Raw genomic sequence first — 18,472 nt, forward strand, 5'->3', positions numbered from 1 at the left:
GGTAAGTCAGCAGTTTGTCCTAGAGAGGAATGAAGGTGTGTTTGGACTGATCATCTTCTTAAAATGGGGGTTCTGAGGGGATCTGGCTGATCAGAGAGAGAAGTTGCTGGAGTGGATAGTATTTCCAATGTGAGAAGGATTGTCCTGAGGACCATAAGGATCAATGTATGTAAAACACTTTATAAATATCAGACATTATTATTTATATCCATATGTCATTTGATCCCTGTGTGGGAGGTAGGGTAAGCATTATCTACTATCCCTATTTTGCAGATGAGGGAGACTGAGGCCCAGAGAGATTAAGTGTTTTTTTTTAAGTCACATAACTAATAACTTGAGTGACAGAGATGGTAAGTGCTTTACCCAAGGTTATACAGTTAATGTAGAGTTAAGGGACCCTAAATGTGCGTTCTTTATACTATACCATATTCTCTTTAGGTTACTGTTGTGGGTCTTGAAGGAAACTAAAACTCTGTGAAGTATTAAAGGAAACTAGGAAAAGAATGAATACATACTGATTTTCATCTTGAAATGTAAAAGAAAAGATATATCTTCCTGGAGAGAATATAGACTTTATGTATAGAAATAATTAAATCTGCAATTTAAAAAATTAATTACAACTTCAATTTTGTGTAGAATTTTTAAAAAAGCTTTTCTTTAATAAGGATAATTACCATATTTTCAGGTTGTATCCAAAATAGTTACACTGAGAACTAAATTCACCCTATTTGGGGTTTTCTTAGGAAAGGAACTGGAGTGGTTTTCCGTTTCCTTCTTCTGTTAATTTTACAGATGAGGAAACTGAGGTAAAAAGGGTTAATTGACTTGCCCAGGGTCACACTACTAGTAAGTGTCTGAGGCTGGATTTGAACTCAGGGAGATGAATCTTCCTGACTCCAGCCCCAGAACTCTATGCATTTCTCCACCTACATTTTTAAGTACTTTATTGTTTTGTACCCTTGTACATCCATTAGCTTAGAGTAGATGATCTTTAAACTCCCAGCTCTAAAGTCCCTGATTCTGTGCATGTCCTTTGATCTACATAATGACCTAGCGAAGTGGGCAGGAGTTATATTATCCTGAATTTGTATATGAGAAAACTGAGACCTAGAGAGATATATTCGCTGAAGTCACATAGTAAGTAGTGCAATGGGAATTAGTGCCCATGTCACTTCATTCCTCATCCAGATCTCTTTCCCCTACAGTTTAGTTGAATATGGTTCAATGGTGATTTTAAATAATGTTGAGGAACATCAGATAGTATTCAGTGAACAACTACAGGGTAAAGACATTCTATGATTAGCATTACTAGAAGAAAGGCCAATAAAAGAATCCAAGGGATTATTTTCAATCATTGATTTTTGAGTGTTGGGATTATCCTGCTGTTCCCAGGAAAATAGTATCTCTTGCTACCAAGTATGAGGTGACACAAGAATTCAACTGATTGGTCCAGTAGTAAGCAGAAAGGACATAACTGTGTTGTCACTAGGACTGTCTTTGGTTTTCCTTTCAGCTTGCTGAATTCTAACTCTTTCACAGTCATACGAGATGACGCCTTTGCTGGCCTCTTTCACCTAGAGTACCTGTAAGTTCCAATTTGTTGTTTGGAAAATTCAAGATACCCTGGAGGGTTGCTGGGGTCTGTCCTTTAGGGGAATTGTCTTCTGGGTAACATAGGAATGGGGAAGATGAAAAAAACTTTACCTTCTCATTTCAATGCTTTATTAGCTCCTACTTGTCTTTTCAAATAACATGAGGGCTGTAGTTACTATTTTAATTCAATTTAATTCAATGCAACAAATATTTATTAAGGACCTATATGATGTGACAAAATGCTCTGTGCTGATTCAAGGATGAAAAATGACATAATTCTTGCCCTCAAGGAGCTTATGGTCTTAAGAGAGGTATGTGATTAAGATAAAACTCTCTAATACAAAGTAGAATGTGATAGGGGGGGAAAGGGTAGACTCTGGTAAAATGTTCTTTTATAAATATGCTTTTTTGGGGGCATGTCATGGACCCCTTTTTGGCAGTCTGGTGTAGCCTAAATGACCCCTGCTCAGAATGATGTTTTTAAATAATTGAAGGAAACTCTAAATTTCAGTGAAATTTTTAGTGAAAATGAAGGTATAATTTTTTCCCTTCCAAGTTCACAAACTCCATGAAATCTACCCACAGTCCTCTTGAGGGAGGGAGTGGTATGTGGGGGGAGGTGTCTCAATAGAGCCCAGGTTAAAATTCCTTACCCTAAGGTAAATACTCCAAGAATAGGTGAAGAGGCAGAACCCTTTTTTTTAAAAGTTGGCTGGGTGGGGGAGGGGTGGAGATCAGGGAGGGTTTCATGGAGGACATGGCACCTTTGCTGGGCCTTGAAGGAGTAGTGAGTGAAGGAGAGAACAAAGAAGGAAGGCAAGAAGTGAGCAGAGAAGAGGGGATCCTTACCCAGTACTGGCATTTAGTTTGGAGGTAAGTATGCAGTAAGCACAAATGAAACTTCCTAGGTGGGCTATTTTTAACTCTCTGTAACTACTCAATGATTTGCTGATATCAGCTAGACATAGAGACAAAAGATGTGCAAGGCTGCCTCTTCCAGAGTCCATTAGCCCCATCTTTGTGGAAAACTTCACAGTCCTTGTTTTGATTATCCCTTGTCATCCTGTTTACTGTTTCTCCTGTGCTCTGCTTTTCTGGCTCTGCTAATTTTCTTCTACCTTTTCAGATTTATATCCTCTTGTCTGATTTCTACTTTTCCACCAAATTCCTGTTTCTTCTTTCCACTTTCATGTCTTTTCCCCTCAAGTCCTTTCATCCTGTAGTCTTTTAAACATTTTAATAACATTAATCCGGTTATCAGGATTGGTTTTCCCTATTTAGCATTCAAAGGGATTTTGAAAGCCTTGCCTATTTTCTTATCTGAAATCAACAGGTATATTTTAAAATTCGAAACACATGCTGGGTACAAGATAAGTCCCTCTGGAAGGAATGACTCTGCAAGAAATAATTTCCCTCATTCTATTTTCAGCATCAGAGATGTGATGTAACATGAATTCGAAGCTTCATCAGAGTCTGTGAAAGTCAGTGAGTGTGAGTGTGAGTGTGTATGTGTGTGTGCATGCAAAACTATTCATTTCACATCATACAAGGGGCACTTTGGAGACAGAATTAGAATAAGAAACTAGAACCTTGCAGAATTTCAAATAGCCCATACTGCAGATTGTTGTAAAATTTTCCAGTATTATTATTATTGTTGAAATTTTTGACATCACAAATCTCTGATTTTACAAGCCAAGCTCTCTATGTAAATAGTGAACATACTAGTGGGGTAGCATGGTAACATTCTTTTGCATTCAGTACTTTTCCCAAGACAGTAGTCTTGTTCAAGACAAAGTAATATGGCAAGTAAGTGCCATGGACTAAAATTTCAGTGTTAGAACACAAATCCCATGTGTTCCTCAGCAGCTCCATGGACAACATAATAATGTTAATGGAGACACTGTGTGGCATAATAGAGAGGTCTGGCCTCAGAGTTCACAAAGCCTTGGATTCAAAATCTGCCTCTGGTACATTCAAAGATGAGTCACTGACCTGTCTTGGTTAAGGGGACTCTCAAACTTATGAAATCCCAGATCCATATCCTTTCCCATCCAAAAATTAATGATAATGGTAACCAATAATAATGGTAATTTATATTTATATAGCACTTTTTCCTGAACAGTCCTGTAAGGTAGAGAAGGAAGCCATAATAACCTTCATAAGCCTCATAGCACCTTTGTTCCATAGAGTCAAAAGTTTAATAAGGGAGCCAAACATTTCTAGGCTAAATCACTTTTTTGCATAGGTGTATGAAGATGTTTGTCTCCTCCTTTATTTCTTTTTCTGGTGGTTTTAGGCTTTGAGAGCAACTTCATATGGTCTACTTGCTCAGGAGTACATGTACTAGTGATTGGGTCAAGCAATGAAAAGGTAGCCCCCTGGACCACAGAGTTGAAAGGTACCTCAGAGCACATCTGTTGCAGCTAAGGAATCCTTTCTGCACTCCACTTGACAAATGGTCATCCAGGTTTGGCAGGAAAAGCTCCAGTGAAACCAGATTCCTCATGCGGCAGCCTGTTTCACTTTTGGACAGCTCTAATTGGGAGACAGTTTTCCCTTCAGAGTGGGTTAAAATATGCCATTGATCCTAATTCTAGTAGAACAAGCCTATCCCCTTTTGTACTAACCAGCCCCTCAGATACTTGCTGGCAGCTCTCAATTTCCCCTACAACTCTTCCCAGCTTTCTCTTCCCCCTTCAGAACAGGCATGTCCAGCCCTTTGAGCATTCTGGTGACCCTCTCCTGGAGGCACTCCTGCAGTTCAATGCCCTTCTTTAAAGGTGGTGGTTAGAACCACACCCAATACTCTAGATGCTTTGTCTTTAACCAAGTTTCTAAGCAATTGCATCATTTAGGCCGAATAGTCATGTTATATTGCTGTTAACACTGGGTAAATTCAGAGCCACAGATAGAACCAAATTAAAATTCTGTATGTGTGTTGTTTATGTTCAGAAGAGGAATCAGATTTTATGATTTGAGTTGTACACAGCTGTTACTACTGCTCCTCAGTGAACACCTACTCCCTCTGTGGATTTTTCTTACTATACAGTTGGTAAATTGGGAAATGAGCTTCTTGTAACAAGAGTAGGTGACAGCTATATGCTTCATAGTTTATGAAGCACTTTATGAACATTATTTTACTTGATGCTACTGGCACCCATGAGCTAGGTAGGATAGATATTATTATGTTCTTTAAGAGAAGAGGAAACTGAAACACAGAGAGAAGTGACTTGCCTATGATTACATAGCCTTTTACTAGCCAGATCTTTTGGCTCCAAATTCAGTAATTTTTCTTCCACTATATCATCCTGCTTCTCAACTGTGGAACTTGAGAAAATCTGCCTTAAGGGATTTCTGAGTTACTGGTATGACTACAGGAGGCTTGGATACAGAATTTGTTCCCTGAATCATATTCCATATAGGAAAAATTCTGCATATTGAGTTTTTGTGCAACAAGAAGAGAAGAATCAAGTTCTTATGTTACTGTGTTAGCAATAGCTTGCTTCCTTCTTTAGCCACTGACGTAGCTGTTGTTCTGCTTAGCAAGCTGGATAAGTGACATGGACCAAAGGATACCTCCTATAAGATCATAAACTCCTTGTGGGCAGGAATAGTGTCTTATATACCAAAGGGGACTTCCTATTAGATCATAATCTCTTTGTGGACAGTGAGTTCCATACCAAGTGGGACTTCCTACTGGATCATAAGCATCTTGTGGGCAGGGATGGCATATTCTCTAACAAGTGGGACTTCCTACTAGATCATAAGTTTCTTGTGGGCAGGGATAGTGTCATTTGTAACAAGTGGGACTTCCTACTAGATCATAAATTTCTTGTGTGTAGGGATAGTGTCATTTGTAACAAGTGGGACTTCCTACTAGATCATAAGTTTCTTGTGTGCAGGGATAGTGTCATTTATAACAAGTGGGACTTCCTACTAGATCATAAGCATCTTGTGGGCAGGGATGCATATTCTCTAACAAGTGGGACTTCCTACTAGATCATAAGTTTCTTGTGGGCAGGGATAGTGTCATTTGTAACAAGTGGGACTTCCTACTAGATCATAAATTTCTTGGTGTAGGGATAGTGTCATTTGTAACAAGTGGGACTTCCTACTAGATCATAAGTTTCTTGTGTGCAGGGATAGTGTCATTTATAACAAGTGGGACTTCCTACTAGATCATAAGCATCTTGTGGGCAGGGATGGCATATTCTCTAACAAGTGGGACTTCCTACTAGATCATAAGTTTCTTGTGGGCAGGGATAGTGTCATTTGTAACAAGTGGGACTTCCTACTAGATCATAAGCATCTTGTGGGCAGGGATGGCATATTCTCTAACAAGTGGGACTTCCTACTAGATCATAAGTTTCTTGTGGGCAGGGATAGTGTCATTTATAACAAGTGGGACTTCCTACTAGATCATAAGCATCTTGTGTGCAGGGATAGTGTCATTTATAACAAGTGGGACTTCCTACTAGATTATAAGTTCTTTGTGAGCAGGGAATGGGTTCTCCCAAGTCTCTGACCTGACTAGTCTCTGACCTGACTATCTTCTGTTTTCTCTGTATATTCTCTCACTTGCTTTTTTTTTTGTCAGCTTCCATGGGTTCAATTATAATCTCTATGCTAATCTATATATCTAGCCCTAATCTTTCTTCTGAGCTCCAGTCCTTCGTTATCAGCTGCCAGACTGACATTTCAAACTAGATGCCATGTAGACATCTCAAACTCAATATGTCCAAAACAGAGCTTACTGTCTTTTCCCTCTAACCCCATTCCTCTTCCAGACTCCCTTATTACTATCGAGTACTGTTTTATCAGCCTTCCAGTCACCCATGTGTGCATTAGTAAGTGCTTAATGAATGGTTTTTAATTGATTAGTCAATTATAAAAAGATGTTCAATAAATATTTGTTGAGTGAATGACCATGGTTTCATTCCCTTCCTCAATCTCTTTTACTTCCTAGACACAACTACTTCCAAAATATTTCCTAGAAGAACACACATCTCTTGGTTAAATAATGGGAGTTAGGCACAAAATAAGGTTGTACAACATGCAAGTTTTTAATTTACATACAAATTTTTAGGGAATAATTTATTCCAAATATTAAGTGATATCTCCTTTTTGTCAAAAGCAAGCCATTTTCTACCACTCTTCTGGAATAAATGCTTGAACAGGGGATGCATTTCCATAGAAATGCCCATAGAGCCATTCAGTTCAATAAACACATTCACTGTCTAGTACGTGCAGGGCATCTACTAAATCTCTGGTGCTGCAGACACAAATATAGATCTAAGACAATCCCTGCTCTCAGAGAGTTTACCTTCAGATGAGAAGAACGAGGGCACAGTAACTGTGATACAAGAGAGAATGAAATAAGTGTAAAGGAGATGGCCAGACCAAGTGCTGTGAAAAATTTGAGGAGGGACAGATCATGTTCACCTAGGGGGTGGTTATGGAAGTCTTCATGGAGGAGTTGATATCTCATTTGGGCTTTAAAGGAAGGAAGGGACTTCAATAAATGAAGATGAAGGGGAGAGAGGGGAGAGGAGGAATGACTTTATTCTAGGTATGGGATGGGGCAGTGTGAACAAATTAAGAGGTTTGCTAGAACAGAACATGATGAGAATAGTGGACAATGGTAAGTAGTCGTAATTTAGCAAGAATAAAAACTATGTGAAGGAAAGTAGTATGAGAGAGGGTGGGAGGACCTAGTTAAAGCTTGAGGCAAAGGGCATTGAATGCTAGCCAGGAGTTTAGACTTTATTCAGCAATCCACTGAAGGTTTTAAGTAGAGAAATGATGGAGCTATAATGCATTAAGAAGATGAGTCAGGTGCTGCAGTATGCATGGATTGGATAAGGAAGAGACTGAAGCTGGAGAACCAATTAGGAGGCAATTATAATAGTCTAGGTATGAAAAGATGAGGCTCTGGACTAGGACTGAGAACCTGTATGCAATCACTGAATTGTCTTAACAGTCAGAGATATTGGAACATAAGTGGATTTTGCAGGGGAATGGGGGTGGGGGTGGGAGGCAGGGCGCAGGGAGGGTACCTAGAAATGTTCTAATATTGTTATAACGATTCTCACGTATATAAGGAGCATTGTTATTTTCAAAGCATTCTTATTTACATTGTCTCTAGCTCTCAGTGCTTTAATGCCACTATTAAAAGGAGTGTACACACACACACACACACACACACACACACACATACACAGACACACACAAAATCACATTAACTTATACTCATAATCTCCTACCCTGCATTGAGAATTCCTGGTACATAAATTGGCATTCTTCAAAGATGTTTTTTATTCAGTTGTGCTTTCTGAGATTGGTCAGGGACCACCATGAAAAATAATTTTTAAAGTGTTAAGATGACAGAATGTAGCTAACGATGCTTGCTTTTCTTTGTAGATTCATTGAAGGAAACAAAATTGAAACCATTTCAAGAAATGCATTCCGTGGGCTCCGTGACCTGACTCACCTGTAAGTCCTTTAAACTGTGTTGGGGACCATTGATGTGCTGAGCGAGATGCATCTTGCTGGGCATTTCTTTGTTCACTTGGTCAGTTATTACTGTGTGGCAGTACTCCCTCAAAGAATCCAGTTTTCACTCAGTCAGAGGCATTCCTCAATCGTTTATGACACGCCTGCTAATTTGTATCATTCTCCCTTTTCCACCATTCTCTGATCTCCAGTTTTTACCACTGTTGTGCCTGTTCTTTTTTTTTTTCATTGTGATTGATCACTTTTGTGCACCAACATTCTTGCAAAGTCAAAGTAAACTTTGGGGAGGGAGGTAGCCTATTTCTAAGTGAAGGGGGTAAGAACTGGAAGGTTGCCCTTTTCAGTGGAAATAGAACCCTGAACCAGTTCAATGAATAATTTTTAATTTAGCCAAATTAGTAGAATTTTTACCACTGAAAGCAATCTTAAAGATGATCCAGCCCATTCCCTTCATGAGAAAACAAAGGCCCCCAAAGTTATGACTTCTCCAACATCAAAGAATGAGTAGGTCTTTTATAACTCTCCACCCTGAACTCCTTTCTCTTATACCATGGTACATTTTAATGATTTCTTTAATTTGAGTGCAAAAAAATTTTTTTAATGTGGAATTAATCTGTGACTTGAGTTATAGCTCCTTTACTGACCTTTTTCTCTAAAAAAATTTGCAGATTGATTTGACTTGATACTTCAGAATGAGGCAAAACACCTCTTTTTTGTTAGAAATTCACAAAAACTCTAAATAATCATGCATTTCTGAAAATGCAAAAATATCCCATTGTCTTTGGTTAGTTAGAAACCAGGGCAAGTCCATATAAAAAAAGCATCCTGTGGTATTTAAAGAGGGTAACATTGCCCAACAATAACCAACTGTATGTAATGAAAAGAAAATTTAAAGGGGGAGATGTTGTGGAGAAAATACTCTTTAAAAATATATAGCTATCTTAATAGAAATTGGTTCCAGCTAGGTCCATTAGAATGAATAGATTGTCCTCATTGTCGAGTACTTTTAGATAAGCAATTTTAGAGGTCTGCCTAGGGTAAAAGAATACTGAGGGAATGAGAGAGGTTGAGAGAGTGAACTCAAAGTTAGGAAAAACATCTTTATGAACACAGGAATTGAACCTAGAAACTCCTCTGGAGGTCTCAGTTGGGTTGACATTATTTTTCCCAGATGACCTTCCTTCTTCCAGGGCCCTGAATCTTTTCAAAGTCAACTCCTGTGTCAAGTTCCTATATCCTATTGCCTTCCTTATTCCATAAAGAAGTTTGGATCTCCTCCATGAAATTGCAATCTGAATTAAGCATGCTCAGCCAAAGCAGTTTTGTTGGCAAGAACAGGTTTTGATAAGCAAACAATTCTGAATAGCTGGCAAACAGCAGTTACGAACAGACAGTCCTGGTGTCCTTAAATGAGGAAGAAGGTAGTCTTCAAGTGGAGGCTAGATAACTATAGATCATGGAATGGTTGTGCTAGAAGGGGTCTTAGAGATCATCTAATCCCATTTTCTCATTTTACTAATGAAAAAAGAGGGGTTGTTTTTGTTTTTGTTTTTGCCCTGGCTATATATAGATCATTAATGAAGGTTATGGCTATTTGTCTGGCTGATTTGGGCCAGACTGAAAAGCCTGGTTGACCCATTTACCTATTTACTCACTAATGTGGCCTTGGTGTTTAAACAGAAGTGAATTGAGCCTGTAGAGAAAGTGTGCATGCATACATGCATTCGTGTGTGTGTGTGTGTGTGTGTGTGTGTGTGTGTGTGTGTGTATGAAACCAAGAAAAGTTTATTGTCTCTTTGGGGTTCATGCTCCTATAATTTTCCAGTGTTTAACTGGGGGTTGGTTAGGTATTTCACAAAGGATGCAGTAAATTCTTTCATTACTAAGTGTAGTTTCCAGCATAGAAAACATAGCTTCCAGGGGCAACTAACTTCCTCAGGGAATCGTTTGCAACTGGAGATACCTGGTTCAACAATCTGTGAACCAACATGTATTTATTGAGCACATGCTCATCACTTTGCTAGACACAGTGAAAGATAAAGAAATACATCCTTAAAGAATTTACTTCCTAGTTAAGGGGCAAGGTTAACACACATGAAAGAGCAAAAAACAAAAACAAAAACAAACAAACCTGCAAGGCAGTCTGTAATTGACAACTAAATGGTGTATGTGCTATAGAGGAATTCAGGGAAGAGAGAGCTCAGGGAAGGCTAGATTAGAGCTTCCTGGAAGAAATGGGACTTTAGCTGGGTCTGAAGGACAGGTAGAGTTAGATGAGCTGAGGGGTGAAGATGAAATAAGACAATCCTTGTCCCCAAGTAGCTTATATTCTAATGGTGAAGGAATAGGAAGAGAAGAGAAGATAGGAACACCAATAACTTGTTTTTAGATTTTCAGTCCAGGTACCCTTCCTGTTCTTCTCTTTTCCTTGTTTTTATCATAGTCAAGAACAACTCACTCAAAGAATTCCAATTCCAGCTGCCATTTATGCACAGATTTTCAGCAGTGCAGATGGAACCTCTCTTTGCTCTGGTGTGGGGGGAACAGAAAATGCAGAAATTTGTAGACAAACCTTGGGATAGAAAAGGTTGGGAGGCTCCAGTCACTAACGTGGCCCTGGCCCTGGGCAAGTCCATATACAAATGATCACACTTGTCACCAGACACACAGTACAATAGAAAATGTAAGGGAATGTGTAAGACACTGTAACAGGTACAAGGGGCACTAAAAGGGATGAGCTGTAGCCCACACCTTTGTTGCTCTACATATGTATATACGAGATGTATATAAAGTGATGGGACTAAAAATAAAACAAATGGAGTTGTGATTTCAGATAGGTATCATCATTCTAAGTAGTGCCCTTGGAGGTTATACATTTATTCTGGTAATGTTGTCATTGCAGAAAGAAGTTTTCTGGTTCCTCTTTTGGAGTAGCCTTCAAAGGTCATTTATGAAGCATGCAAACAACAACAAATCCAATGCCTCATGACTTTATTTCTAATGTTATAATTACATTTTGTCTAACCCCAAATGGCTATATACAAGTTTGATTTGCACCCTCCCATTCATAAAATTTGGTTCCAAATGACTTCTGGCTATTGCTGAGAATCAAATCCATCCTCAAGGGTTAAATATTGTGATACCCTCCCCTGCCCTCCCCTGCACTGTCCCATGATGATACTCAGTAGAATATACTATAGGCTTGAGGGTATTTCTTAATGAAGAATTTTTAAAATGTTTTGTTCAATGGCAGTAAGGTTAAAATTAATAATAACAATAATAGCAATAATTCACATTTCTATAGTGGTATGAAGTTTATAAAGTGCTTTACTCACAACAGCCAAGATGTAGGAAGTGTGGGTATTGTTCCCATTTTGTGGATGAGGACACAGATGCCCATAGGTGTGAAGGGACCTTAAATGTTAAAACTGATTAGACCCAGGTCTCCTGACTCCAAATCATAAGCTCATTCTACTACATCATGAATAATAATAATAGCTACCATTTATATAGTTCTTTGGGATTTCAAAGCACTGCATGCATATTATTTCATTTGAGACAACAATTCTTCGAGGTAGGTGCTTCGAAGGTAAGAGGTTAGGTGACTTACCCAAGGTTACACAACCAGTAAATGTCTAAGGTTATATTTGAACTTGGGCCTTCCTGCCTCCAAGTCTAGCTCTTTGTCCAATATACTCCCTAGCTTCTTCAAAATAAGAATAAGCATAAAGCCACCCTAAGTGACTATTTTGAAAGTACTAACACTCATTTGGATAAGTAACTTTGGGTACATGTGGTTTTTTTAAAAAGTTACATTTCTTTTTTTGGATAACTTTTGCATTCTAAATTTAGTGACTATCAAGGTATAAAATGTTCAAATCAATAAGCAGAGTTTAAAAATGAGATGAAAGCCATAACCTGCAAAAAATTATAATTTTTAAGTGTATATTAAATTTGGCAAAGTAAGAACCAAATGAACCCTCATTTGCTTCCACATCCTGATATCTTTATCTTCTTAGTCCTGTTTCCTTGTGGTCATGTGTTTTCCATGTCTATCTATACATACACACACACACACACACACACACACACACACACACACAGAAACGCACACACAGATATCCCAACCTCATGGAAGCCTGGTTTTTACTCTAGGCAGGAGTTGTACTAAGTAACTTCTAAAGTCCCTTTGAACTCTTTAATGCTGAGGAGATTCCCAGATGTCTTAATTGACTCTGCTCCTCTGACCAACAGTGCTCATTGTCTGGAGTTTGTTCAGTACCAGTCAGTTCCATATTACACCTTAGTGAACCTCAACAGCATCCACATACTTTGACCTCAAACTTGTAGTGTACACAGAGAAACACAAATCGTGTTTTAAAGTATGGAAGGGACATTGCCACTCTGTGACTCTCATTGAGGGCATTTGCTTTCTCCTAAGCTTAATAATCCTGAAGGACACAGAATCTTAAATGGTTATTTCATTTCAGAAATAAAATAAATGACATGGTTTTCAATTGAAATGGAGAGTCAATGACTTACTGGACAAATTGTTTTTCCTTTCTAACCTTTAATGTGAATTAAGTGATTTCTGAGGTCTCCTCTAGCTTTGGATTTGATCGAGGTAGACAATCTAGATAATTTTGGCAATAGGATTTTGGTGGGCAGGTTATATTACCAGATATGTGGGGTAGTTGCTGTTTTGGTTTGACCTTAGCTCCTCAGAATGTTCTTACTATCGTAGGACTATGAAACCTCAACTGGAACCCAGCTTAGCCCTACCTTCAGTCAGCTGAATTTCCCAAGCCCTGAGTACTTTTACTTTCAAGAGAAAGAGAGCAATTACCACCCTGGGAAAATTGTCCATATAAGGGATTTAGGTGTTTAAAAAGCATCTTTTGGGTGTTTGGGCCAGACTGAAAAGTCTAGCTGACCCAGTTACCTATTGACTCACTTATCTGGCCTTAAAGTACAAGTTCTGGTGTTTAGACAGAAGTGGAATGAACCTGTAGAGAAAGTGTGCATGCATATGTGCATGTGTGCATGCATACGTGCATTCGTGTGTGTGTCTGTGTGTGTGTGTGTGAGAGAGAGAGAGAGAGAGAGAGAGAGAGGGAGGGAGGAGGGAGGGAGAGAGAGAGAGAGAGAGAGAGAGAGAGAGAGAGAGAGAGAGAGAGAGAGAGAGAGAGAGAGAGAGAGAGAAACAGAGAGAAGCTTGTTGTCCTTTGGGGCCATGCTTCTATAATTTTCCAGTGTTTAACTGGGGGTTGGTTAGGTACTTCACAAAGGATGCACTAAATTCTTCCATTACTAAGTGTAGTTTCCAGCATAGAAAACATAGCTTCCAAGGGCACCTAACTTCCCCAGGGAATAGTTTGCAACTGGGGATACGTGGTTCAACAATCTGTGAACCAACATGTATTTATTGAGCACATGCTCATCACTTTGCTAGACACAGTGAAAGATAAAGAAGTACAATTAGACACGGTCCTCATCCTTAAAAAAATTTGCTTCCTAGTTAAGGGGCAAGGTTAATACACATGAAAGAGCAAAAAAACCCAAAACAAAACTGCAAGGCAGTCTGTAATTGACAACTAAATGGTGTGGTTTAGACTGTATGTGCTATAGAGGAATTCAAGGAAGAGAGAGCTCAATGAAGGCTAGATTAGAGCTTCATGGAAGAAGTGGGACTTTAGCTGGTTCTAAAGGACAGGTAGAGTTAGATGAGTTGAGGGGTGAAGATGAAATAAGACAGTCCCTGTCCCCAAGTAGCTTATATTCTAATGGGGAAGAAGGAACAGGAAGAGAAGAGAAGATAGGAACACCAATAACTTGTTTTTAGGTTCCCAGTCCAGGTACCCTTCCTGTTCTTCTCTTTTTCTTGTGTTTATCATAGTCTCAATAAACTTTCTACTTTCTACCTATACAGCAGTCTTTTGTGTTCAGAATGATACTGAGTTGCTTAGAGATCCTGAATCATGAGGAAAAAACCAGCTGTGGCTGTTATAGATTATTTACTCAGGTTGGAAAGTGAAGTAATAAATTTCAATTTGTTCTTATTTTAAAATTTTGATACTTTGGGTGTTGATACAGTAGCTATATCCTAGCAAACCTGTGAACCCCTACCCCAGGCAAAGTACATTCTTTGAAAAGTATTAAGTGGAAACCACCCAAAAAGAATGATTTTAATCAACAGCATATGTGGATTTCCACTTTTGTAATTTATGTGTAGCAGAAAAGAAGGATGCCTGCTTCAGCTTTAATAATTTGGTGCCAGCATCATCCGTGGTTCAACTTGAGTTTTGTGGCTGTTGGTCGCATCTTCATTTACATTGTTATCATTGTATGTATTCTGCATTTGGTTTTGCTTTCTTTACTCACTTCATCCAAGGGTTATCACATTTCGTTGACTTTTACATATTTCTTGTTCCCCATGGCCTAGAATTATCCCATTATATTCATAGAGCCTATACTTGGTTCAATTAGCCACTAATATTTACACTCATGATTTCTTTATTGCTTTTTTGATATTAACAAATAGTGCTGCTATGAATATTTTCATACAAATGGGTCTTTTCATGCTGTCAGTGACCTCCTTGGAGGTGCAACCCCAGTAGAGGGTTTATCAAATACGAACCATTTAGTAACTTTTTTCATAATTTCATTTCCCACCTCCCAAAAGTTTGGATCAATTTATAGCCTGACCTGCAGTGAATACATTAGCATAGTTTAGAAAGATTTTTTAAAAAATAAACTTTTATTGATAACCTTTTTATGGTGCCTAAATTTTATCTTATATCCTTACAAGGATGCAGTAATATAAGGAGAAATTTAGGCAATATAAAAACTTCCCCCCATTCCAGAGAGCTATGCCATATAACAAATTAAAAAGAAAGAAAAGAACAAGATGAGGAAGAAGAAAAAAAAATCAGCAAAATGATCAATACATAAAAAAAAAAATCTGACAACATATGCAATGTTCCACATCCATGGACTCTCCCCCTCACCTTAGCAAAGTAATGAGGGGAGGTGTCTAGAAAGATTTTTTTTAAAACAATGAGTTGAAAAAGAAAGGATATCCATTTAATCTTGGCTACTTCAATTTTTCACAGGTTCCATGATCCCACCAATGTGGGATCTAACCTATACCTTCACATTGATTGATTTTTTTCCATGCCTTCCCATAAATCCTTGGAAAAGGGTCCACCAAGTATTCTGGGTGAATGGGGAACTGGAATGCCTTCACACAGGTATCAGTGCAGTCCTCAGGCTGTTCATTTGATGTACCTCACTCTCACTACAAGACTGACCCATTTCCTTTTCCAGTCATAGAATGACTGGATGACTTTTGGATGATATCTCTTCTTCTATGCAAACCATTGTTGGTTATATGTTATAGTCCACTTGTCTTTCCATTGTCCTTTGTGTCACGCCCAGTTTTGATTCTTCAAAGATTATTTGTAGTCCTATAGCCTTACTGGAGGATTCACTTTTTGGTGTTAAAAAGATAAATTTTTGTTTCAGAGAGAAGCTTGGGGTTAGTAAAAGCACTGTACAACTTCCTGGATTCCTCCTGTTTCCCATACTAAAAATCAACTTTTGGTTAATGAGAAAATAATTGCTTACAACAGGCTGTTCTCTGAAGAGCCCAGGTCATTGGGTGTCTACTAAGATTTAGTTTCTTTACACATGCAAACCTTAGAAACCAAGACATAAAAATGACTTTGCAACCAGGTACCTTACTGAGTCCTTTCTTAAAGTCCTTTCTTGTATCTATTCTCAAGTATTAAAATGATTATGGATGGACCATGTATAATTCCTTGAAGGATGGAGTGATGTCATATAATCATAGAATATTAGTGTTGGAAAAGACCTTAGAGGTTATATACTCCAGTCTGTCATTTTATAGATGAGGTTTTTTTTTTACAGATGAAATACTTTATACATCATTCTTGAATTAAAGAGGCAGATGTCTAATATTGCTTAAAGATTTCAATCGTATATTATCATATAATTGTTAATTATTGTCTTAAGAATCCAGACTCTAAAATACAGTCTGACTAGTCGTGCTTTTTCTGTGTGTAACTAACTAATTTCCTAACCCCAGCATCCACTGACAAAGTTGAATATTTCTGAGTTGAAGGCAATAGGTCTTTATTTTACATCATTAGCTTTATTTAAGTGATTTTAGAATGAAGAGGAATAAAGTTAATAACCATATTGAAATGTAACTTTCTCCTTCCAGTTCTTTGGCCAATAACCACATAAAAACACTTCCAAGGGATGTCTTCAGTGATTTAGATTCGCTGATTGAACTGTAAGTAATGCAAACCACATTTATATTGGCTTGCCATTATGGTCCAGTTAATTGTGCACTTTAAATGTTTTCCCCTCTCCTCTTTTGTTTGCATTCTCGCTGAAATCTGTGATAAAAGTAGGGTAGATTGTGTTATTCGTATGTATGGTGTGTGTACAGTGTACCTTGTGTTAGCTTTTGTAGTTTTCAAATGCATTTTTTATTAAGTTAGACTCTGAAGGTGGGCCCTTCTGCTCTAACTCCCCACCCCCATGGCTATTGGCTATTACATATTTTATGGTGTTTGTCAGTTTTTGTTTTTGGCCTGGCTTGGTATAGACAACCCAATGTTTCAGTTGTGCTTGTGAAATATTTTCCTGTTATGTCCTGTTTGAGTGGGTGAGAACCCGTATCAATAGGATGCTTATACCAAACTTGTTTTGCATGGAACAGTGACGATTTCAATAGTGTTTGAAGAGAGGGTGATACATCATCCTGATTGAGTTTTTCAGCCAGCAACAAGTGCTCTCTCTTTACCATAAAACTAAAATCCTGAACCCAGAAGACCTTTAAATAAAATTGTTGTGACAAGTGAAAAGAAGTAGGTTGCAATAATTGGGAAATTTCAAAAACCAGATCCAATGTCTTGGGGAATTAAATATATTAGGGTACTAACAGTGCTACTGTTTTGCATTACTACCAACCATTTCAAACATGTCTATTTCTGTGTGTTTTTTTAGAGATTTAAGGGGCAATAAGTTTGAGTGTGACTGCAAAGCCAAGTGGTTGTATTTGTGGTTAAAGATGACAAATTCCACTGTTTCTGATGTCCTGTGTATTGGTCCACCAGAATATCAGGAAAAGAAGTTAAATGATGTGGCCAGTTTTGATTATGAATGCACCACTACAGGTATTCAGAATGTATCTTTTTAACCACACCATAAATGATTGAAGATTCATATTTAGAACCATTTCTTTTTTTATTCTCTGCTAGAATGTCTATGGGGAGTGGAACAGAAGCTTCAAAGGGGAGACCTTCTATTAAAATTATTTAGGAAGAATTCACAGTTCTAGATGAAGTTAACACAATAGGGTAAAGAAAAAGAACTGGAGGTGAATTTTTATTCTGAAAGAATATTAAAACAGCCAGGGAATTAAAATTCCATTAGGTCTAATCATGATCTTCCCTATGATTCCTATTTCATTAGTCAGCCCTTTAACTCAATAAATCAATCAGGCAGCTCTTTGTGAAAGGGTATGGTTAGGTAAATTGCAATTAGTGTTAAAATAGAAAGTGGATCAACAATGAATGTTTGTACATCCAGGGGGAAATTTTTTTTTAAAGACAATTTGATTTTTTTCCCCAAAAGTAATATCCTGAGAATAACCTCAAGGTTCCAGTTTATGTTTTTTTTGAAGGTTGTCAGATAACAAAATTAAAATATTAACTGCATGGAATAACACAACAAAATATCAGTTATATGTCTTCAAGATGAAAAGATCTGAGTTTTTGCCACTTTTAAGGCAAGCTTTAAAGATAAAGTGAATCAATAAAGGAGTGCTATGAAAGTTGCTTACCAAATATATAAAAATAAGCATTCAGATTGATAGTTGATATCTCCAAAGCCCCAGGGCATGCTAAAGGAGAAGCAACGAGAATGAGGAATGCAAATTCAAGGGGAAAAAAAGTGAAACTAGGTAGTCAGAGCCAAAAACCTACAACAGAATGTTGGAGACTTCCCTGGGGATCATCTGGGAATTATGCACAGGAGGAGATGGAGGCTCAGAAAAGGGAGGGTGATTTGCCCAGATTCACATAGTAAGTGACAGAGCCAGTACTCGGACCCATTTTCTGGATTCATACCCAATCAAAGCTTTTTCCACTGTACCATATTCTGGCATTTGTTATTTCAGGGTCCATTGAATGAAAAAAACAAACCAACCACGAGGTGAAAATGATTTTTTTTTTAGAATTTGACCTTTGTAAATAGGTGGCCATGCAAGCAATGTCTTGGTCTAATGGAAAACCTGGAATTTCAGGAAGACCCTGAAATTCTGTCCCCATCTTGT

At 38.0% G+C, this 18,472-nt stretch overlaps 1 protein-coding gene across 1 annotated transcript in view; it reads left to right on the forward strand.

The window, feature by feature from the left end:
• Positions 1-18,472, forward strand: part of LGI2 (leucine rich repeat LGI family member 2) — a 44,998-nt gene that overhangs the window by 4,995 nt on the left and 21,531 nt on the right. Inside the window, exons 3-6 of the mRNA XM_020992412.2 lie at positions 1,514-1,585; positions 8,014-8,085; positions 16,352-16,423; positions 17,143-17,312. Of these exons, the coding sequence (XP_020848071.1) occupies positions 1,514-1,585; positions 8,014-8,085; positions 16,352-16,423; positions 17,143-17,312 (386 nt within the window). The remainder of the gene's footprint in view (positions 1-1,513; positions 1,586-8,013; positions 8,086-16,351; positions 16,424-17,142; positions 17,313-18,472) is intronic.

The sequence above is a fragment of the Phascolarctos cinereus genome, unplaced genomic scaffold, assembly GCF_003287225.1.
Source record: "Phascolarctos cinereus isolate Bilbo 61053 unplaced genomic scaffold, phaCin_HiC Scaffold_9;HRSCAF=440, whole genome shotgun sequence".
Classification (NCBI taxonomy): Eukaryota; Metazoa; Chordata; class Mammalia; order Diprotodontia; family Phascolarctidae; genus Phascolarctos; species Phascolarctos cinereus.